The sequence below is a fragment of the Pseudophryne corroboree genome, chromosome 3, assembly GCF_028390025.1.
Source record: "Pseudophryne corroboree isolate aPseCor3 chromosome 3, aPseCor3.hap2, whole genome shotgun sequence".
Taxonomy (NCBI): Eukaryota; Metazoa; Chordata; class Amphibia; order Anura; family Myobatrachidae; genus Pseudophryne; species Pseudophryne corroboree.
The window spans coordinates 1,100,471-1,123,312 of NC_086446.1; the positions used below are offsets into that span (position 1 = coordinate 1,100,471).

Consider the following 22,842-nt stretch of genomic DNA (forward strand, 5'->3'; position numbering starts at 1 on the left):
CCCAGGCACCACAATTGGCTGGTTCAAGTGAAACGCTGATACCACCTTCGGGAGAAACTGAGGACGAGTCCTCAACTCTGCCCTATCCATATGGAAAATCAGATAAGGGCTTTTACAGGACAAAGCCGCCAACTCTGACACACGCCTGGCCGAAGCCAGGGCCAACAGCATGACCACTTTCCACGTGAGATATTTCAAATCCACAGTCTTAAGTGGTTCAAACCAATGTGATTTCAGGAATCCCAAAACCACATTGAGATCCCAAGGTGCCACTGGGGGCACAAAAGGAGGCTGAATATGCAGAACTCCTTTGACAAAAGTCTGAACTTCAGGCAGTGAAGCCAGTTCTTTCTGGAAGAAAATCGACAGGGCCGAAATCTGGACCTTAATGGACCCCAATTTGAGGCCCAACGTCACCACTGCTTGCAGGAAATGCAGGAATCGACCCAGTTGAAATTCCTCCGTTGGGGCCTTCCTGGCCTCACACCAAGCAACATATTTCCGCCAAATGCGGTGATAATGTTTTGCGGTGACATCCTTCCTGGCTTTGATCAGGGTAGGGATGACTTCCTCCGGAATGCCCTTTTCCTTCTGGATCCGGTGTTCAACCGCCATGCCGTCAAACTCAGCCGCGGTAAGTCTTGGAACAGACAGGGTCCCTGCTGCAGCAGGTCCTGTCTGAGCGGCAGAGGCCAAGGGTCCTCTGAAAGCATCTCTTGAAGTTCCAGGGACCAAGCTCTTCTTGGCCAATCCGGAACCACGAGTATAGTTTTTACTCCTCGCCTTCGTATTATTCTCAGTACCTTGGGAATGAGAGGCAGAGGAGGAAACACATAAACCGACTGGTACACCCACGGTGTTACTAGAGCGTCCACAGCGATCGCCTGAGGGTCCCTTGACCTGGCGCAATATCTTTTTAGTTTTCTGTTGAGGCGGGACGCCATCATGTCCACCTGTGGTCTTTCCCAACGGTTTACCAGCATTTGGAAGACTTCTGGATGAAGTCCCCATTCTCCTGGGTGGAGGTCGTGCATGCTGAGGAAGTCTGCTTCCCAGTTGTCCACTCCCGGAATGAACACTGCTGTCAGTGCTAACACATGATTTTCCGCCCATCGGAGAATCCTTGTGGCTTCTGCCACTGCCCTCCTGCTTCTTGTGCCGCCCTGTCTGTTTACATGGGCGACCGCCGTGATGTTGTCTGATTGGATCAGTACCGGCTGGTTCTGAAGCAGGGGCCTTGCGTGGCTTAGGGCATTGTAAATGGCCCTTAGCTCCAGAACATTTATGTGAAGCGAAATCCCCTGATTTGACCACAGTCCTTGGAAATTTCTTCCCTGTGTGACTGCACCCCAGCCCCGAAGGCTGGCATCCGTGGTCACCAGGACCCAGTCCTGTATTCCGAATCTGCGGCCCTCCAGTAGATGAGCCCTCTGCAGCCACCACAGCAGCGACACCCTGGTCCTTGCCGACAGGGTTATCCGCTGATGCATCTGGAGATGGGACCCGGACCATTTGTCCAACAGGTCCCACTGGAAAGTCCTTGCGTGAAACCTTCCGAATGGAATTGCTTCGTACGAAGCTACCATTTTTCCCAGGACTCGTGTGCATTGATGTACCAACACCTGTCCCGGTTTTAGGAGGTTTCTGACTAGAGATGACAACACCTCGGCTTTTTCCACTGGAAGAAACACTTTTTTCTGATCTGTGTCCAGAATCATTCCCAGGAACAGAATACGTGTCGTTGGGACCAGCTGTGACTTTGGAATATTGAGAATCCAGCCGTGCTGTTGCAGCACTTCCCGAGAAAGTGCTACCCCCACTACCAACTGTTCCTTGGACCTCGCCTTTATCAGGAGATCGTCCAAGTACGGGATAATTAAAACTCCCTTCTTGCGAAGGAGTATCATCATTTCGGCCATTACCTTGGTAAAGACCCTCGGTGCCGTGGATAACCCAAACGGCAGCGTCTGGAACTGATAGTGACAGTCCTGTACCACAAATCTGAGGTACTCCTGGTGAGGAGGGTAAATGGGGACATGCAGGTACGCATCCTTGATGTCCAGGGAGACTATGTAATCCCCCTCTTCCAGGCTCGCAATAACCGCCCTGAGCGATTCCATCTTGAACTTGAACCTTTTGATATAGGTGTCCAAGGATTTTAAATTTAAGATGGGTCTCACCGAACCGTCCGGTTTCGGTACCACAAACATTGTGGAATAGTAACCCTTTCCTTGCTGAAGGAGGGGTACCTTGACAATCACTTGCTGTGAATACAGTTTTTGAATAGCCACCAACACTGCCTCCCTGTCCGAGGGAGTTGCCGGTAAGGCAAATTTTAGGAAACGGCGGGGGGGAGACGTCTCGAATTCCAGCCTGTACCCCTGAGATACTACTTGAAGGACCCAGGGATCCACCTGTGAGAGAGCCCACTGTGCGCTGAAATTTCTGAGACGGGCCCCCACCGTACCCGGGTCCGCCTGAGCAGCCCCAGCGTCATGCTGTTGACTTACCGGACGCAGGGGAGGACTTCTGCTCTTGGGAACTAGCTGTGTGCTGCAGCTTTTTCCCTCTACCTTTGCCTCTCGGAAGAAAGGATGAGCCTCTAGCCCTCTTGCTTTTCTGGGGCCGAAAGGACTGTACCTGATAATACGGTGCTTTCTTTTGCTGTGGGGTAGCCTGTGGCAAAAATGTCGATTTCCCAGCAGTAGCTGTGGAAACGAGGTCTGAAAGACCATCCCCAAACAGTTCCACCCCCTTATAGGGTAAAACTTCCATGTGCCGTTTCGAGTCGGCATCGCCTGACCATTGCCGAGTCCATAACCCCCACCTGGCAACAATGGACATAGCGCTTATTTTTGATGCCAGCCGGCAAATATTCCTCTGTGCATCACGCATGTATAAGATGGCGTCTTTTATATGCTCTATCGTCAGCAAAATATTGTCCCTATCCATAGTATCAATATTATCCGAGAGGGAATCTGACCACGCAGCTGCAGCACTGCACATCCATGCCGATGCAATAGCTGGTCTCAATATAATGCCCGTGTGTGTGTATATAGCTTTAAGGGTAGTTTCCTGCTTTCTATTAGCAGGTTCCTTTAGGGCGGCCGTATCCTGAGACGGTAGTGCCACCTTTTCTGATAAGCGTGTCAGCGCCTTATCTACCCTAGGGGGTGTTTCCCAACGTGACCTATCCTCTGGCGGGAAAGGGTACGCTGCCAATAACCGTTTAGAAATGATCAATTTCTTATCGGGGGAAGTCCACGCTTCCTCACACACCTTATTTAATTCCTCAGATGCAGGAAAAACTACAGGTAGTTTTTTCTCACCAAACATAATACCCTTTTTTGTGGTACCTGGGGTATTATCAGAAATGTATAACACATTTTTCATTGCCTCAATCATGTAACGGGTGGACCTATTGGAGGGTACACTAGTCTCATCGTCGTCGACACTGGAGTCGGTATCCGTGTCGACATCTGTGTCTGTCACCTGAGGTAGCGGCCGTTTTAAAGCCCCTGATGACATTTGAGACGCTGGAAAAGGCACAAGCTGAGTAGCCGGCTGTCCTATGTCGTCAAACCTTTTGTGTAAGGAGTTGACACTGTCCCGTAATTCCTTCCATAAGTCCATCCACACAGGTGTCGACCCCGCAGGGGGTGACATCACGTTCACAGGCATTTGCTCCGCCTCCACATCATTTTCCTCATCATACATGTCGACACAGCAGTACCGACACACAGCACACACACAGGGAATGCTCTTTACAGAGGACAGGACCCCACAAAGCCCTTTGGGGAGACAGAGGGAGAGTATGCCAGCACACACCAAAGCGCTATATACCACAGGGATATCACCTATAAAGAGTGTTTTCCCTTATAGCTGCATATATATATATATATATATTATACTGCGCCTAAATTTGTGCCCCCCCTCTCTTTTTTTACCCTTTTCTGTAGTGCAGGACTGCAGGGGAGAGCCAGGGAGCGATCCTTCCAGCGGAGCTGTGAGGAAAAATGGCGCCAGTGTGCTGAGGGAGATGGCCCCGCCCCTTTTTCTGCGGGCTTTCTCCCGCTATTTTAATAATTCTGGCAGGGGTTAATATACACCTATATAGCCCCTGGCGCTATATATGGTGTTAGTTTGCCAGCCAAGGTGCTATTTATTGCTGCTCAGGGCGCCCCCCCCCCAGCGCCCTGCACCCATCAGTGACCGCAGTGTGTGGTGTGCATGAGGAGCAATGGCGCACAGCTGCAGTGCTGTGCGCTACCTTGGAGAAGACAGAAGTCTTCAGCCGCCGATTTTCCGGACCTTCTTGCTTCTGGCTCTATAAGGGGTACGGCGGCGCGGCTCCGGGAACGGACGACGAGGTCGGGTCCTGTGTGCGATCCCTCTGGAGCTAATGGTGTCCCGTAGCCTAAGAAGCCCAAGCTACCACCACTTAGGTAGGTTCGCTTCTTCTCCCCTTAGTCCCTCGGTGCAGTGAGCCTGTTGCCAGCAGGTCTCACTGTAAAATAAAAAACCTAAACTATACTTTCTTTCTAGGAGCTCAGGAGAGCCCCTAGTGTGCATCCAGCTCGGCCGGGCACAGAAATCTAACTGAGGCTTGGAGGAGGGTCATAGGGGGAGGAGCCAGTGCACACCAGATAGTCCTAAATCTTTCTTTAGATGTGCCCAGTCTCCTGCGGAGCCGTCTATTCCCCATGGTCCTTACGGAGTTCCCAGCATCCACTAGGACGTCAGAGAAATAGGATTTTAATTACCTACCAGAAAATCCTTTTCTCGTAGCCCATAGGGGATACTGGGAATCCATTTAGTACTATGGGGTATAGACGAGTCCACTATGAGCCATGGGCACTATAGAGGTTTGATAACATGTGCTGGCTCCTCCCGCTATGCCCCTACTACCAGACTCAGTCTAGTAAACTGTGCCCAAGGAGACAGACATACTTTTAGAGAAAGATATAGATAAGGAAAGTGGTGAGATTTCGAACCAGCACACACCAAACTTGAAACCAGGAACAGCAAAAGCTGAACCAAACAACATTACTTAACCAAGTAAAAGTGCAGGAAGAACGAAACACTGGGCGGGTGCCCAGTATCCCCTACGGCCTACAAGAAAAGGATTTATGGTTAGGTAATTAAAATCCTATTTTCTCTTACATCATAGAGTATGCTGGGGTCCACATTAGTACCATGGGGATGTTCCAAAACACCAAAACCGGGTGGGAGAGTGCTGAGGTTCCTGCAGAACTGACTGACCAAACTGAAGGTCCTCAAATGCTAAAGTATCGAACTTGTAAAACTTAGCAAACGTGTTCGAACCTGACTAAGTAGCTGCTCGGCAGAGATGTAAAACCGAAACACCCCGGGCAGCCGCCCAAGAAGAACCCACCGACTTAGAAGAGTGGGCCTGTACAGATTTTGGAATCGGCAAGCCTGCCATGGAATAAGCATGCTGGATAGTGAGCCTGATCCAGGGTGCAATTGACTGCTTCGAAGCAGGACACCCAATCTTATTGGGATCATAAAGAACAAAAGGAGAGTCCGATTTTCTCTGACGAGCTGTTCGTTTTACATACACCTTCAAAGCCCCCACAACAGCCAAAGACTTTGAAGTAGCAGAGGTGTCGGTAACAACAGGAACCACAATAGGTTGGTTGATGTGAAACGAAGACACCACTTTAGGAAGAAATTACCGACGAGTTTAGCTCTGTCCTCATGGAAAATTAGGTAGGGGCTCTTGTGAGATAACGCCCCCAGCTCCAACACACGTCTTGCTGTAGCCAGGGCCAACAGTGTGACGGTCTTCCATGTAAGATACTTTACGTCTACCTCCTGTAACAGTTCAAACCAGTCCGTCTGGAGGAACTGCAGCACCAAATTGAGATTCCAAGGTGCCGTGGGAGGCACAAAGGGAGGTTGGATGTGCAGAACAGAACACCTTTCAAGAACGTCTGGACCTCAGGGAGAGAAGCCAATTGTTTCTGAAAGAAAATAAACAAGGGCGAAATCTGGACTTTTATGGAGCCTAGACGTAGGCCCACATCCACCTCTGACTGCAGAAAAAGCAGGAAACGTTCCAGATGAAAATCCACCACAGAATAATTTCTGCTCTCAGACCAAGAGACGGATTTCTTCCAAATACAGTGGTAATGTTTAGACGTTACCCCCTTCCTGGCTTGGATCATAGTCAGGATGACCTTGTCAGGGCTAGAATCAGCTGGTTAGAATCAGCTGTTCAACTTCCATGCAGTTGAAACATAGCCGCGGTAAGTTGCAGAAGATCCTTGTGAAGAGGTAGAGGCCACGTATCTTCAAGGAGCATTTCCAGAAGATCCACGTAGCAGGCCCTTCTTGGCCAGTCCGGAGCAATGAGAATTGCTTGAACCTTTTCCCTTTTTATTCTTTTAGAATTCTTGGGATCAGAGGAAGTGGAGGAAACACGTATGCCATCTGATAGACCCATGGAGTCGTCAGAGCGTCTACCGCCACTGCCTGTGGGTCTCTCAACCTGGACCAATACCGCTTGAGCTTCTTGTTGAGACAAGAGGCCATCATGTCGATTTGTGGGTAATCCCCACTGACGTGTCAACCACCTGAACACCTCCAGTTGAAGGCCCCACTTCCCTGAGTGCAGGTCATGTTTGCCGAGGAAGTCTGCTTACCAGTTGTCTACTGCTGGAATGAAGACCGCCGACAATGCCACGGCGTGTTTTTCCACCCAGAGGAGAATTCTTGTCACCTCTGACATTGCTGCTCTGCTTTTTGTTCCTCCCTGTCGGTTTATGTACGCCACTGCTGTCACATTGTATGACTGGTCCTGAATGGCCCGATCTTGAAGAAGAGATGAGGCCTGCAGAAGGGCGTTGTATATAGCCCTGAGTTCCAGGATGTTGATTGGAAGGACAACTTCCTGACTTGACCATCTTCCCTGAAACTGCATCCCCTGGGTGACTGCTCCTCAACCTCTGAGGCTTGAGTCTGTGGTTAGCAGAATCCAATCCTGAACCGCCGACCCTCGATTAGGTGAGAAGTCTAAAGCCACCACAGAAGGGCGGTCCTAGCTTTTGGCGACAGACGGATCCTCTGGTGCATGTGAAGATGCGATCTGGACCACTTGTCTAACAGATCGAGCTGGAAGGGTTTTGCATGAAACCTTCTGTACTGAAGCACCTTGTAAGAGGCCACCATTTTCCCCAGTAGGCATATGCACAGATGCACTGAGATTCGGGGTGGCTTAAGGACAGCCCGAACCATCGACTGGATTACTAATGCCTTTTCCAAAGGAAGGAACACCTTCTGAGACTCTGTTCAGAATCCACCCATGATCCAGGAGTAGGCTGGTTGAGAGGCCAATGCTGTCCTACAACCGCTCCCTGGACGGTGCCTTGATCAGAAGATCATCCAGGTACGGAATTATGTTCACACCCTGTTTGCAGAGTAAATACATAATCTCTGCCATCACATTGGTGAACACCCTCGGCGCTGCGGAGAGACCAAATGGCAGGGCCTGGAACTGGTAGTGACAGTAATGTAGTGCTAACCGTAGATAAGCCTGATGAGGCGGCCAGATCGGAATGTGAAGGTACACATCCTTGATGTCCAGAGACATTAGGAATTCCCCCTCCTCCATACCCGAGATCACCGCTTTTAGAGACTCCATCTTGAATTTGAACACGTACGGGTTCAACGACTTCAGGTTCAGAATCGGTCTTACCAAACCGTTCGGTTTCGGTACTACAAACAAGTCGGAATAGTACCCCTTGTTTCGCAGGTGGGATGGAACTGAAACAATGACCTGAGTCTGTATCAGTCTGTGAATGGAGTCCTGTAAGGTTATACTTGCCTTTTGTGAAACTGGTAAGCCTGACTTGAAGTATCTGTGATGTGGAGGCTCCTGGAACTCCAGTCTGTAGCCCTGGGATATAAGATCTATGACCCATGGATCCTGGCACGATCCCGTCTAGACGTGACCGAAGAATTTTAGCCAGGCTCCCACCTGACAATCTTCCAGGCATCGCTGTCCATGGTCATGCAGAAGGCTTTGAGGAAGCAGATCCGGAGCTCTGTTCCTGTGAACCGGCAGATGCTGGTTTGCGTGGTTTTCCTCTAGCGCCTCTGATGGTGGTAGAAGAACCTCTAGCCTTGCCCCTAAAGGACTGCAAATTGGGACCTGAGTAGGCCTTCCTAGTTGGGGGACCTGCAGAAGGAAGATATGCAGACTTTCCCGCCGTAGCTTTGGAGATCCATTTGTCTACTTCATCTCCAAATAAGGCCTCCCCTGTGAAAGGTAGGCCCTACATGGCTTTCCTGGAGTCCGCATCTGCAGTCCACTGGCTTAGCCATAGAACCCTGCGTGCAGACACTGCCATAGCCATAGTACGTGAATTAAGCAAGCCTATTTCTTTTATGGCTTCCACCATAAAGTTTGCAGAGTCCTGTATATGTTGCAGGAACATGACAATCTCCTCTTGAGGTAAGGTGTTTAACCCCTCAATCAGATTACCCGACCATTTGGCAATGGTTTTTGTAATTCACCCACATGCTATAGTGGGTCTCTGGGCCACCCCAGCAGCTGTATACAAGGATTTGAGTGTGGTCTCAATTTTACGATCAGGCAATACAATTTGTCTTGAGAGCCTGTATACCGATGCATCCACTATTGGTGGATTTTCCCATTTCTTCCTATCGTCAAGGGGGAAAAGGGAAAGATGATAACAACCGTTTAGGGATTTGAATTTATAAGGATTAACCCACGGTCCTTCAAACAGGGTATTTAGTTACTTTGATGCAGGAAAAATGGCTGAGAATTTCTCCTTTTATATGAAAATAAGATTCCTCACTCTCCTCTGTCACTTTATCAGGGAGATGCAGAACCTCTCTGATAGAGGCTCTCATATAGGCTATTCCTTGTACCATTCCCCACCTTCGAGTCCACCTCCCCTTCCTCCATGTCTGACCCCTCATCATCCGAGTCAGACTGCAGGCTATAGGCCAAAGTACACTTTTGTGGCCAAATGGCGACGGACTGAGATGCTGGCTTGGGTACAGAGTCTTTTTTTCAACTCATCCATAGACTGCATTAAGTATTGCGTCTCTTTCTCATTTCGAGATAATTTTGTAGAAATGGAGGAAATCAATCCCCTAATGGAGTCCAGCCATGCTGGTTCTGCCCCACTAGCCTGGGAAGGGACACTACACTGAGTACACACTAGTGAACCCCCTGGGGAAGAGCAACACTGTGCCTTACATGAAACACACTCTTTGTCCGACATACTGTATAGTGACAGCACACACACAGGAAAAGGTTAAATGCACAATTAACCCACAAAGAGCCCTTCCAGGGAGACACAGAGAGAGTCTGGAACCAGCACACGGCGCCCTTATCGCTAATGCCAAGCTTAGCCGGGTCGCAGACTAAGTACCTAGATTAGGGACTTAGTAAACTAATAATCGCTACCCCCCTGCTATGACCCCCTGGTACCGCTGAGGTAATCTGGAGTCTCTCTGCAGGAGCTGCGCATCCCTGTCAGTCAGCATCTGTGTCAGATGCAGAGGGAAAATGGCGCCTGTGAGCTGCTGGATCCGCTCATAGTGAAGCCCCTTCAATGGCGAGCGGTCTTCCCGCTCTTTCTTATACTGGCTGTATGTGTCTGTGTGCATAAAATGGAAACAGACTCCTTTTATTGCTTTGTTACCAGTCTGGGTACTGTGACCGCTGTTCAGCGTCTGTGTCTGTACACAGTCGTGACACGCAGTCCGCCCCAGTTAGAAGCCGTGCATCTCTGTGCCCTCATGCTGCCATAATGGCCGGAGCCCAGCTAACCAGGACGCCGGCTCAGTACTCACTACTCTTCATTCTTCTGGCTCAGTTAGGGGTGGCGGCGTGCTGCGGGAATGTACGCTCGTCGTGGTGGGGATTGCGAATAGTTCCCTCAGTAGCTCGTGTCCTGTCAGTGGGGATCGGGACAATTAACCCTGAGAGAGGTTCGGCCGTTCCCCCCCTAAGTCCCACGAAGCAGGCAGGCTGGTGCCAGCCAGTCCTGCCTGAAAATAACAAACATATAAAATAAATGCAGAAAACTCTTCAGGAGCTTCCTTCAGCGTGATCAGCTCCACCGAGCACATTTTCTAAACTGAGTCTGGTAGGAAGAGCATAGAAGGAGGAGCCAGTGCACACTATCAATTTCTTGAAGTGCCCATGGCTCCTAGTGGACCCATCTATACCCCATGGTACTAAATGGATTCCCAGAATCCCCTAGGACAGTGGTTCCTAAACTGTGCACCTAGGCACCCTGGGGCACCTCGGGACACTTGCAGGGGTGCCTTGGAATGGTGTCAAGAACCAATTCAAATATTTATGGTCAATGTAATAGGCAAAACCAGTGCTGGTGTCTTCTAATCATAAATTATGTGAACAACCAGAAGCGAATCCTGTCCCTCACCACATAACTGAACATAAGGATGACATATAAGCACATTTTACTAAATTAAAAAAATGCTTTCTAAAAATTCTCAATAAGAAACTTTTGGTCTAGTGGTGCTGTGAAAAAAAACTCTGATACTCTAGGGCACCGTGATTCAAAAAAGTTTGGGAACCACTGCCCTAGGACATAACAAAAATAATACAATGGCATTTGCATAGTGTCATGTTAAAGTGAAGAGAAACAGTAGAACATCAGTGTATAAGAGACACAGCTTCTCTACAGATAACATACTTTGGTATATTGGCAAGATCCTAAATCGGGTGTGGTTCATCAAATCGACAGTGTCTAGGTCGACAATGTTTAGGTCGACAGTCACTAGGTCGACGTGGATGGAAGGTCGACAGGGTTTCTAGGTCTTTGTAGTAATGCTGTGTACCCTGCACCGAACCCAAATAATTTCAAAGAAATATGATGGAACCAGCTGCTCAATAATTTTTCCTTTTTAATAGGTAGAATTAATCAGCTGAAGGTGCTCCAACAATCATGTTTAACATGATAAACACACAGAAACCGACAGTGGCCGGAAAAAGACAGGGATTGCCTTTTTGGAGCACTCTTTTAAATTAGAAAATATGTTCAAATTGATATGATTATTTTATTAAAACGTAACCTTTAATATTGATTCTTTAAGATAATTATGATAAGAATTAGTTAATTAAATCAGTATATAATTTCCTAACTACTACTACCATTATGTAACTAACTTCAATTGAATCAGTACATATTTGTCTTGGCTAATTTTAGCTTGTAACTATCTTTGCAGTACATATATTTCTCTATCGTCCTAGTGGATGCTGGGGTTCCTGAAAGGACCATGGGGAATAGCGGCTCCGCAGGAGACAGGGCACAAAAGTAAAGCTTTACGATCAGGTGGTGTGCACTGGCTCCTCCCCCTATGACCCTCCTCCAAGCCTCAGTTAGATTTTTGTGCCCGGCCGAGAAGGGTGCAATCTAGGTGGCTCTCCTAAAGAGCTGCTTAGAAAAGTTTAGCTTAGGTTTTTTATTTTACAGTGAGTCCTGCTGGCAACAGGATCACTGCAACGAGGGACTTAGGGGAGAAGAAGTGAACTCACCTGCGTGCAGGATGGATTGGCTTCTTGGCTACTGGACATTAGCTCCAGAGGGACGATCACAGGTACAGCCTGGATGGTCACCGGAGCCTCGCCGCCGGCCCCCTTGCAGATGCTGAAACGAGAAGAGGTCCAGAATCGGCGGCAGAAGACTCCTCAGTCTTCTAAAGGTAGCGCACAGCACTGCAGCTGTGCGCCATTTTCCTCTCAGCACACTTCACACGGCAGTCACTGAGGGTGCAGGGCGCTGGGAGGGGGGCGCCCTGGGAGGCAAATGAAAACCTAATTTGGCTAAAAATACCTCACATATAGCCTCCGGGGGCTATATGGAGATATTTAACCCCTGCCAGAATCCACTAAAGAGCGGGAGACGAGGCCACCGAAAAAGGGGCGGGGCCTATCTCCTCAGCACACAGCGCCATTTTCCTTACACAGCTCCGCTGGTCAGGACGGCTCCCAGGCTCTCCCCTGCACTGCACTACAGAAACAGGGTAAAAAAGAGAGGGGGGGGCAAAATTGTGGCAAAAATATATTATTAAAGCAGCTATACAGGGAGCACTTATTATAAGGCTATCCCTGTCATATATAGCGCTTTTGGTGTGTGCTGGCAAACTCTCCCTCTGTCTCCCCAAAGGGCTAGTGGGGTCCTGTCTTCGTTAAGAGCATTCCCTGTGTGTCTGCTGTGTGTCGGTACGTGTGTGTCGACATGTATGAGGACGATATTGGTGTAGAGGCGGAGCAATTGCCAAATATGGGGATGTCCCCTCCTAGGGGGTCGACACCAGAATGGATGCCTTTATTTATGGAATTACGGGATAGTGTCAACACGCTAAAGCAGTCGTTTGACGACATGAGACGGCCGGACAATCAATTAGTGCCTGTCCAGGCGCCTCAAACACCGTCAGGAGCTGTAAAACACCCTTTGCCTCAGTCGGTCGACACAGACCCAGACACAGGCACTGATTCTAGTGGTGACGGTGACGAATCAACCGTATTTTCCAGTAGGGCCACACGTTATATGATTTTGGCAATGAAGGAGGCGTTACATATAGCTGATACTACAGGTACCACTAAACAGGGTATTATGTGGGGTGTGAAAAAACTACCTATAGTTTTTCCTGAATCAGAAGAATTAAATGAGGTGTGTGATGAAGCGTGGGTTGCCCCCGATAAAAAAATGCTAATTTCAAAGAAGTTATTGGCTTTATACCCTTTCCCGCCAGAGGTTAGGGCGCGCTGGGAAACACCTCCTAGGGTGGACAAGGCGCTCACACGCTTATCAAAACAAGTGGCGTTACCCTCTCCTGAGACGGCCGCACTTAAAGATCCAGCAGATAGGAGGATGGAAAATATCCAAAAAAGTATATACACACATACAGGTGTTATACTACGACCAGCTATAGCGACAGCCTGGATGTGCAGTGCTGGGGTAGCTTGGTCAGAGTCCCTGATTGAAAATATTGATACCCTGGATAGGGACAATGTTTTACTGTCTTTAGAGCAAATAAAGGATGCATTTCTTTATATGCGTGATGCACAGAGGGATATCTGCACACTGGCATCACGGGTAAGTGCTATGTCCATTTCGGCCAGAAGAAGTTTATGGACGCGACAGTGGTCAGGCGATGCGGACTCAAAACGGCATATGGAAGTTTTGCCGTATAAAGGGGAGGAGTTATTTGGAGTCGGTCTATCGGATTTGGTGGCCACGGCTACAGCCGGGAAATCCACCTTTTTACCTCAAGTCACTCCCCAACAGAAAAAGACACCGACTTTTCAACCGCAGCCCTTTCGTTCCTTTAAAAACAAGAGAGCAAAGGGATATTCATATCTGCCACGAGGCAGAGGAAGGGGGAAGAGACAGCAACAGGCAGCTCCTTCCCAGGAACAGAAGCCCTCCCCCGCTTCTACAAAAGCCTCAGCATGACGCTGGGGCTTCTCAAGCGGACTCGGGGGCGGTGGGGGGTCGTCTCAAGAATTTCAGCGCGCAGTGGGCTCACTCGCAGGTAGATCCCTGGATCCTGCAGATAATATCTCAGGGGTACAGGTTAGAACTAGAGACGAATCCACCTCGCCGTTTCCTGAAGTCTGCTTTACCAACGTCCCCCTCCGACAGGGTGACGGTCTTGGAAGCCATTCACAAGCTGTACTCTCAGCAGGTGATAGTCAAGGTACCTCTTTTACAACAAGGAAAGGGGTATTATTCCACTCTATTTGTGGTACCGAAGCCGGATGGCTCGGTAAGACCTATTCTAAATCTGAAGTCCTTGAACCTGTACATAAAGAAGTTCAAGTTCAAGATGGAGTCACTCAGAGCAGTGATAGCGAACCTAGAAGAAGGGGACTTTATGGTATCCTTGGACATCAAGGATGCGTATCTCCACGTTCCAATTTACCCCTCACACCAGGGGTACCTCAGGTTCGTCGTACAGAACTGTCACTATCAGTTTCAGACGCTGCCGTTCGGATTGTCCACGGCACCTCGGGTCTTTACCAAGGTAATGGCCGAGATGATGATTCTTCTTCGAAGAAAAGGCGTATTAATTATCCCATACTTGGACGATCTCCTAATAAGGGCAAGGTCCAGAGAACAGCTAGAGATGGGATTAGCACTGTCTCAAGAAGTGCTAAAACAGCACGGGTGGATTCTGAATATTCCAAAATCCCAGTTAATTCCGACAACACGTCTGTTGTTCCTAGGGATGATTCTGGACACGGTTCAGAAAAAGGTTTTTCTCCCGGAGGAAAAAGCCAAGGAGTTATCCGAGCTTGTCGGGAACCTCCTAAAACCAGGAAAGGTGTCTGTACATCAATGCACAAGAGTCCTGGGAAAAATGGTGGCTTCTTACGAAGCAATTCCATTCGGCAGATTCCACGCAAGAATTTTCCAGAGGGATCTGTTGGACAAATGGTCAGGGTCGCATCTTCAGATGCACCAGCGGATAACCCTGTCTCCAAGGACAAGGGTATCTCTTCTGTGGTGGTTACAGAGTGCTCATCTATTGGAGGGCCGCAGATTCGGCATACAGGATTGGATCCTGGTGACCACGGACGCCAGCCTGAGAGGCTGGGGAGCAGTCACACAAGGAAGAAACTTCCAGGGAGTGTGGACGAGCCTGGAAACGTCTCTTCACATAAACATTCTGGAACTAAGAGCAATCTACAATGCCCTAAGCCAGGCAGAACCTCTGCTTCAGGGAAAGCCGGTGTTGATCCAGTCGGACAACATCACGGCAGTCGCCCATGTGAACAGACAGGGCGGCACAAGAAGCAGGAGTGCAATGGCAGAAGCTGCAAGGATTCTTCGCTGGGCGGAAAATCATGTGATAGCACTGTCAGCAGTGTTCATCCCGGGAGTGGACAACTGGGAAGCAGACTTCCTCAGCAGACACGACCTTCACCCGGGAGAGTGGGGACTTCATCCAGAAGTTTTCCACATGCTGGTAACCCGTTGGGAAAGACCAATGGTGGACATGATGGCGTCTCGCCTCAACAAAAAACTGGACAGGTATTGCGCCAGGTCAAGAGATCCGCAGGCAATAGCTGTGGACGCGCTGGTAACGCCTTGGGTGTACCAGTCGGTATATGTGTTTCCTCCTCTGCCTCTCATACCAAAAGTATTGAGAATTATACGGCAAAGAGGCGTAAGAACGATACTAGTGGTTCCGGATTGGCCAAGAAGAACTTGGTACCCGGAACTTCAAGAGATGATCACGGAAGATCCGTGGCCTCTACCTCTGAGAAGGGACTTGCTTCAGCAGGGTCCCTGTCTGTTTCAAGACTTACCGCGGCTGCGTTTGACGGCATGGCGGTTGAACGCCGGATCCTAAAGGAAAAAGGCATGCCGGAAGAAGTCATTCCTACTTTGATTAAAGCACGGAAGGAAGTAACCGCGCAACATTATCACCGCATTTGGCGAAAATATGTTGCGTGGTGCGAGGATCGGAGTGCTCCGACGGAGGAATTTCAACTGGGTCGATTCCTACATTTCCTGCAATCAGGATTGTCTATGGGTCTCAAATTGGGATCTATTAAGGTTCAAATTTCGGCCCTGTCGATTTTCTTCCAGAAAGAATTGGCTTCAGTTCCTGAAGTCCAGACTTTTGTTAAGGGAGTGCTGCATATACAGCCTCCTGTGGTGCCCCCAGTGGCACCGTGGGATCTCAATGTTGTTTTGGACTTTCTCAAATCTCATTGGTTTGAACCACTAAATAATGTGGATTTGAAATATCTCACATGGAAAGTGACCATGCTACTAGCCCTGGCTTCGGCCAGGAGAGTGTCAGAACTGGCAGCTTTATCTTACAAAAGCCCATATCTGATTTTCCATTCGGACAGGGCAGAACTGCGGACTCGTCCGCATTTTCTCCCTAAGGTGGTGTCAGCATTTCATCTGAACCAGCCTATTGTAGTGCCTGCGGCTACAAGTGACTTGGAGGACTCCAAGTTACTGGATGTTGTCAGAGCATTGAAAATATATATTGCAAGGACAGCTGGAGTCAGAAAATCTGACTCGTTGTTTATATTGTATGCACCCAACAAGATGGGTGCTCCTGCGTCTAAGCAGACGATTGCTCGTTGGATCTGTAGCACAATCCAACTTGCACACTCTGTGGCAGGCCTGCCACAGCCTAAATCTGTAAAGGCCCACTCCACAAGGAAGGTGGGCTCATCTTGGGCGGCTGCCCGAGGGGTCTCGGCATTACAACTTTGCCGAGCAGCTACGTGGTCAGGGGAGAACACGTTTGTAAAATTTTACAAATTTGATACTCTGGCTAAGGAGGACCTGGAGTTCTCTCATTCGGTGCTGCAGAGTCATCCGCACTCTCCCGCCCGTTTGGGAGCTTTGGTATAATCCCCATGGTCCTTTCAGGAACCCCAGCATCCACTAGGACGATAGAGAAAATAAGAATTTACTTACCGATAATTCTATTTCTCGGAGTCCGTAGTGGATGCTGGGCGCCCATCCCAAGTGCGGATTATCTGCAATAATTGTACATAGTTATTGTTAACTAATTCGGGTTATTGTTGTAGGGAGCCATCTTTTAGAGGCTCTTCTGTTATCATACTGTTAACTGGGTTTATATCACAGGTTGTACGGTGTGATTGGTGTGGCTGGTATGAGTCTTACCCGGGATTCATAAATCCTTCCTTATTGTGTACGCTCGTCCGGGCACAGTACCTAACTGAGGCTTGGAGGAGGGTCATAGGGGGAGGAGCCAGTGCACACCACCTGATCGTAAAGCTTTACTTTTGTGCCCTGTCTCCTGCGGAGCCGCTATTCCCCATGGTCCTTTCAGGAACCCCAGCATCCACTACGGACTCCGAGAAATAGAATTATCGGTAAGTAAATTCTTATTTATTATAATATGGTGAAAAAATGATAATAAATAAGAGTGTGAAAAGAAATATCTATTCCGCAATTTAATAAAGCTAATCTAACAATTACCCTGTCTTAATTGTCTGAAACAACAATCAAGCACTTAATTTTCAATTATCAACTCTGCACCTTAATAAAACTAATCATGCAATAATCCTGTCCTATTTTTCTGAATCAACAATCTATCATGAAACTATAAATTCATACAGTGGTTATTTCATAACAGTGTCATGTCACATGCTTAACTTGATCACCAATCCGGAAACTTAAGGCCCATACACACTTGACGATGCACACATCGTTAACGACTTCCCTTGAACTGCTGAGCAAACGACATGAGCATACACACTACCAACGACCAAAGACGAAAGACCATAGACCATTCATCGTTGAAGCATCCAAGCTGAACAGTTTATTAAAATAATGAGCTGGGAACAGGGCTGGTAAACAGTGGCTTGGTCGTTGGTCTTTCACACCATACACATTCAACGACGTCTCTGGTCGGTAACGACCATAGTGGAAATTGAGCATACATGCTCCACAGATAAGCGAGGGTCGTTAACGCCCCGCGGGGCCGCGCATCGGTGGTCGTCGGATGCATACACACTTGACGATATAATGAGCGACGTCGTTGATGAGGGCTGAAATGAACGACGTCGTTCATTTTATCGTCAAGTGTGTATGGGCCTTTACACTGATTTTGTACAAAATTATCTCCTAAGAATGTCATATCACAATCACATTGGTAAGTATCCTAATAGGAGACAATAAATTATAATTTTGCACAGGCAGATGGTTAATCACTACAGTGTCAAACGTTCCCCTAGACTCTCTGGGTTTCTAGGTCGACATGTGCTAGGTCGACAGGTCTAAAGGTCGACATGAGGTTTTTTGTTTTTTTTGGTGTCGTTTTCTTCGTAGAGTGACCGGGATCCCAAATTAGTGCACCGCGTCCCCTCGCATGGCGAACGAAGCATGGTGCCTTCGCTTCGCTTGGCACACTTTACCGTTCCAATTGTATTCCACGTGGATCGTTAAGTATGAAAAAATAAAAAAAAATAAAAAAATGTGAAAAACACCTGTCGACCTAGAAACCCTGTCGACCTTCCATCCATGTCGACCTAGTGACTGTCGACCTATAGTGGTCGACCTAAACATTGTCAACCTAGACACTGTCGATCTTCAGACCGGATCCCCCTAAATCCCACCTACCTGATCCTCCTGTGGGATCCTGTGATTCTCCTCTGTACAATCCTGGGAATACAGAGGACGGGGACATCTCTCTGGGGTATCTCTGTTACTGGGCCAATCTGTAGGAGACACACAGTGACTGAGTACAGTGTATATATGTGATTATCAGGTGATGTGTGTATATAGGGGATCCCATACCTGCTCTCCCCTGTACAATACATGACAGCCTCCTCTTACCCAGTGATGTGAGGGGCCGGTGATTCTCCATCATCACATCCTTGTACAGACCCCTGTGTTCCTCTATATACTCCCCCTCCTGTATGGAGACATAGACAGTGACATACTGACACCTTATAGGAACCTGACACACACAGTGATACAGTCATCACCCAGATACATCCCCCGGTGTTACTGTATAATGTGCCATTCCCAGCCGTCACCTCTCCAGTCATCACCCAGACACATCCCCTGGTGTTACTGTATAATGTCCCATTCCCAGCCGTCACCTCTCCAGTCATCACCCAGACACGTCCCCTGGTGTTACTGTATAATGTCCCATTCCCAGCAGTCACCTCTCCAGTCATCACCCAGACACGTCCCCTGGTGTTACTGTATAATGCCCCATTCCCAGCAGTCACCTCTCCAGTCATCACCCAGACACGTCCCCTGGTGTTACTGTATAATGCCCCATTCCCAGCAGTCACCTCTCCAGTCATCACCCAGACACGTCCTCTGGTGTTACTGTATAATGTCCCATTCCCAGCAGTCACCTCTCCAGTCATCACCCAGACACGTCCCCTGGTGTTACTGTATAATGCCCCATTCCCAGCAGTCACTTCTCCAGTCATCACCCAGACACGTCCCCTGGTGTTACTGTATAATGCCCCATTCCCAGCAGTCACCTCTCCAGTCATCACCCAGACACGTCCTCTGGTGTTACTGTATAATGTCCCATTCCCAGCAGTCACCTCTCCAGTCATCACCCAGACACATCCCCCGGTGTTACTCTATAATGTCCCATTCCCAGCAGTCACCTCTCCTGTCATCACCCAGACACGTCCCCTGGTGTTACTGTATAATGTCCGTAGAGTAAGGGGAGGGGGAGGGCTGTGACTTGGAGTAAGTGGCTGGCAGGCAGCGGAGGGTGCAAGGGAGAGTGGGGGCAGGGGAGTGTAGGTGGCTGGGGAGGGGAGAAAAGGGTGTGTGGGAGAGTGGGGTCAGGGGAGTGTTGGGAGTGGGGGAGTGTAGCGGGCGGGGGAGGGGAGAGCAGGGTGCGTGGGAGAGTGGGGCAGGGGAGGGGAGAGCAGGGTGCGGGGGAGAGTGGGGGCAGGGGAGGGGAGAAAAGGGAGTGTGGGAGAGTGGGGGCCGGGGAGTGTTGGGGGTGGGGGCGGGGAGAGTAGGTTGGGGGCTGGGGAAGGCGGGTTGGGGGTGGGGAGAGTAGGTTGGGGGCGGGGGAAAGCGGGTTGAGGGCGGGGGAAAGCGGGTGGCGTTGGAGAGTAGGTTGGGGTCAGTGAGAGAAGATTGGGAGTGGGGGTGAGCGGGTTGGGGCGGGGAGAGCGGGTAGAGTGGGTGGCGTGGGAGAGTAGGTTGGGAGTGGGGGTGAGTGGGTTGGGGTGGGTAAAGTGGGTGGTGGGGGAGAGTAGGTCGGGAGTGGGGGTGAGCGGGATGGGGGCGGGGAGAGCGGGTAGAGTGGGTGACGGGTGAGAGTAGGTTGGGAGCGGGGGTGAGAGTAGGTTGGGAGTGGGGGTGAGCGGGTTGGGGGCGGGTAGAGTGGGTGGCGGGGGAGAGTAGGTTGGGAGTGGGGGTGAGAGTAGGTTGGGAGTGGGGGTGAGCGGGTTGGGGGCGGGTAGAGTGGCTGGCGGGGGAGAGTAGGTTGGGAGTGGGGGTGAGAGTAGGTTGGGAGTGGGGGTGAGCGGGTTGGGGGCGGGTAGAGTGGGTGGCGGGGGAGAGTAGGTTGGGAGTGGGGGTGAGAGTTGGTTGGGAGTGGGGGTGAGCGGGTTGGGGGCGGGTAGAGTGGGTGGCGGGGAGAGTAGGTTGGGAGTGGGGGTGAGCGGGTTGGGGGCGGGTAGAGTGGGTGGCGGGGGAGAGTAGGTTGGGAGTGGGGGTGAGCGGGTTGGGGGCGGGTAGAGTGGGTGGCGGGGGAGAGTAGGTTGGGAGTGGGGGTGAGAGTAGGTTGGGAGTGGGGGTGAGCGGGTTGGGGGTGGGGAGGGGAGGGTGCTGGGGAGTGTAGGGGGCGGGCTGAGATTTGGGGTAAGTGAGTGTGGCAGAGGGGGAATAGATGGTGATGTCCCTGTCCTGTAACAGCAGCCGCACCTCCAGGATCCCAGGGCCAGTCAGAGTTTCAGCGTTACTCAGTCCCAGCAGCACTGAAGATAGGGGGCAGCAGCGGAGGATGGAGGGGGCGGGGGGCATTACCTGGAGGAGGAGGTGGCAGCGGATGAGGCCGGGGGCGGAGCTCTGTGTACAGGAAATGGGCGGGACACTATTTCCGGGTCGGTCAGACAGTTTCCATCGCTTAGCAACCAGGAGTAGTCCCGTCCAATAGCCGCAGCGCTCCGTCACTCATTAACTAGCCCCGCCTACTCTCCCAGCCGTCGGTCGCAGTGTCCTGTCGCTCATCGTGACGTATGTGGGCGGGAGAGTGGGCGTGGTCCTGTTACTGACGGAGAAGGACATGGCGGCTGTCCCTACCCATAACCCCCTGCGCGGTATCCTCCCACCTACTTCTTCCTACCAAGCCTCGTTCCGCAGTGTGACCACGCCCACCCGCTGTACCTTCCGTGTACACAGTCGTCCGCTCCATCCCGGCTGTGCGCTACTGTCAGTGTCACCCTCCAGGTAATGCCCCGCCCCCTGCCTGTTACCTGCCCCGCCCCCTGTCTCTTATTTGCCACTCCGCCTGTACCTTGCCTCCATCTGCTTTTCCTACCACACTATTTGTTCACCTGCCACCCCCTGACCAACGCCTGCTGCCACCTGTGTCTTTTACCACCCCCTGTCCATTACCTGCCATCCCCTTACTCTCACAGCAGAATATATATATAATTCCCACATGTATATACGGCAGCACCTGTGTATAATGCCCACATGTATATACTGCTGCACATGTGTATAATGCCCACATGTATATACTGCTGCACCTGTGTATAATGCCCACATGTATATACCGCTGCACCTGTGTATAATGCCCACATGTATATACCGCTGCACCTGTGTATAATGCCCACATGTATATACCGCTGCACCTGTGTATAATGCCCACATGTATATACCGCTGCACCTGTGTATAATGCCCACATGTATATACTGCTGCACCTGTGTATAATGCCCACATGTATATACCGCTGCACCTGTGTATAATGCCTACATGTATATACCGCTGCACCTGTGTATAATGCCCACATGTATATACCGCTGCACCTGTGTATAATGCCCACATGTATATACCGCTGCACCTGTGTATAATGCCCACATGTATATACTGCTGCACATGTGTATAATGCCCACATGTATATACCGCTGCACCTGTGTATAATGCCCACATGTATATACCGCTGCACCTGTGTATAATGCCCACATGTATATACCGCTGCACCTGTGTATAATGCCTACATGTATATACTGCTGCACCTGTGTATAATGCCCACATGTATATACTGCTGCACCTGTGTATAATGCCCACATGTATATACTGCTGCACCTGTGTATAATGCCAACATGTATATACTGCTGCACATGTGTATAATGCCCACATGTATATACTGCTGCACCTGTGTATAATGCCCACATGTATATACTGCTGCACCTGTGTATAATGCCCACATGTTTATACTGCTGCACCTGTGTATAATGCCCACATTTATATACTGCTGCACCTGTGTATAATGCCCACATGTATATACCGCTGCACCTGTGTATAATGCCCACATGTATATACTGCTGCACCTGTGTATAATGCCCACATGTATATACTGCTGCACCTGTATATACTGCTGCACCTGTGTATAATGCCCACATGTATATACTGCTGCACCTGTGTATAATGCCCACATGTATATACTGCTGCACTTGTGTATAATGCCCACATGTATATACTGCTGCACCTGTGTATAATGCCCACATTTATATACTGCTGCACCTGTGTATAATGCCCACATGTATATACCGCTGCACCTGTGTATAATGCCCACATGTATATACCGCTGCACCTGTGTATAATGCCCACATGTACAATGCATCCATAAAGTATTCACAGCACTTCACTTTTTCCACATTTTGTTATGTTACAGCCGTTTTCCAAAATGTAATAAATTAATTTTTTTCCCATTAAAATTCTACACACATTACCCAATAATGACAACGTGAAAAAAGTTTTTTTTTATTTTATTTTTTTGCAAATTTATTAAAAATAAAAAACGAAGAGATCACATGTACATAAGTATTCACAGCCTTTGCTCAATACTTTGTTGATGCACCTTTGGCAGCAATTACAGCCTCAAGTCTTTTTGAATATGATGCCACAAGCTTGGCACACCTGTCTTTGGGCAGTTTCGCCTATTCCTCTTTGCAGCACCTGTCAAGCTCCATCAGGTTGGATGGGAAGCGTCGGTGCACAGCCATTTTCAGATCTCTCCAGAGACATTCAATCGGATTCAAGTGTGGGCTCTGGCTTGGCCACTCAAGGACATTCACAGAGTTGTCCTGAAGCCAA

At 49.6% G+C, this 22,842-nt stretch overlaps 1 protein-coding gene and 1 pseudogene across 3 annotated transcripts in view; one reads left to right on the plus strand and one right to left on the minus strand.

Annotated features, from left to right (window-relative positions):
• Positions 1 to 20,651, minus strand: part of LOC135054476 (zinc finger protein ZFP2-like) — a 72,819-nt gene extending 52,168 nt beyond the window's left edge. The window contains exons 1-3 of one of the 3 annotated variants that reach the window (XM_063957582.1): positions 20,547 to 20,651; positions 18,330 to 18,447; positions 18,153 to 18,250 (exon numbers count right to left, since the gene is read on the minus strand). In XM_063957582.1, the coding sequence (XP_063813652.1) occupies positions 18,153 to 18,250; positions 18,330 to 18,402 (171 nt within the window). In that variant the 5' untranslated portion in view covers positions 18,403 to 18,447; positions 20,547 to 20,651. Of the gene's footprint in view, positions 1 to 18,152; positions 18,251 to 18,329; positions 18,448 to 19,165; positions 19,364 to 20,546 lie in introns of those variants that run through there. The other 2 variants (XM_063957580.1, XM_063957581.1) reach the window with 2 other exon arrangements.
• Positions 20,652 to 20,737: 86 nt separating this feature from the next.
• LOC135054481 (zinc finger protein 271-like) overlaps positions 20,738 to 22,842 on the plus strand; it is a 108,713-nt pseudogene continuing 106,608 nt past the window's right edge.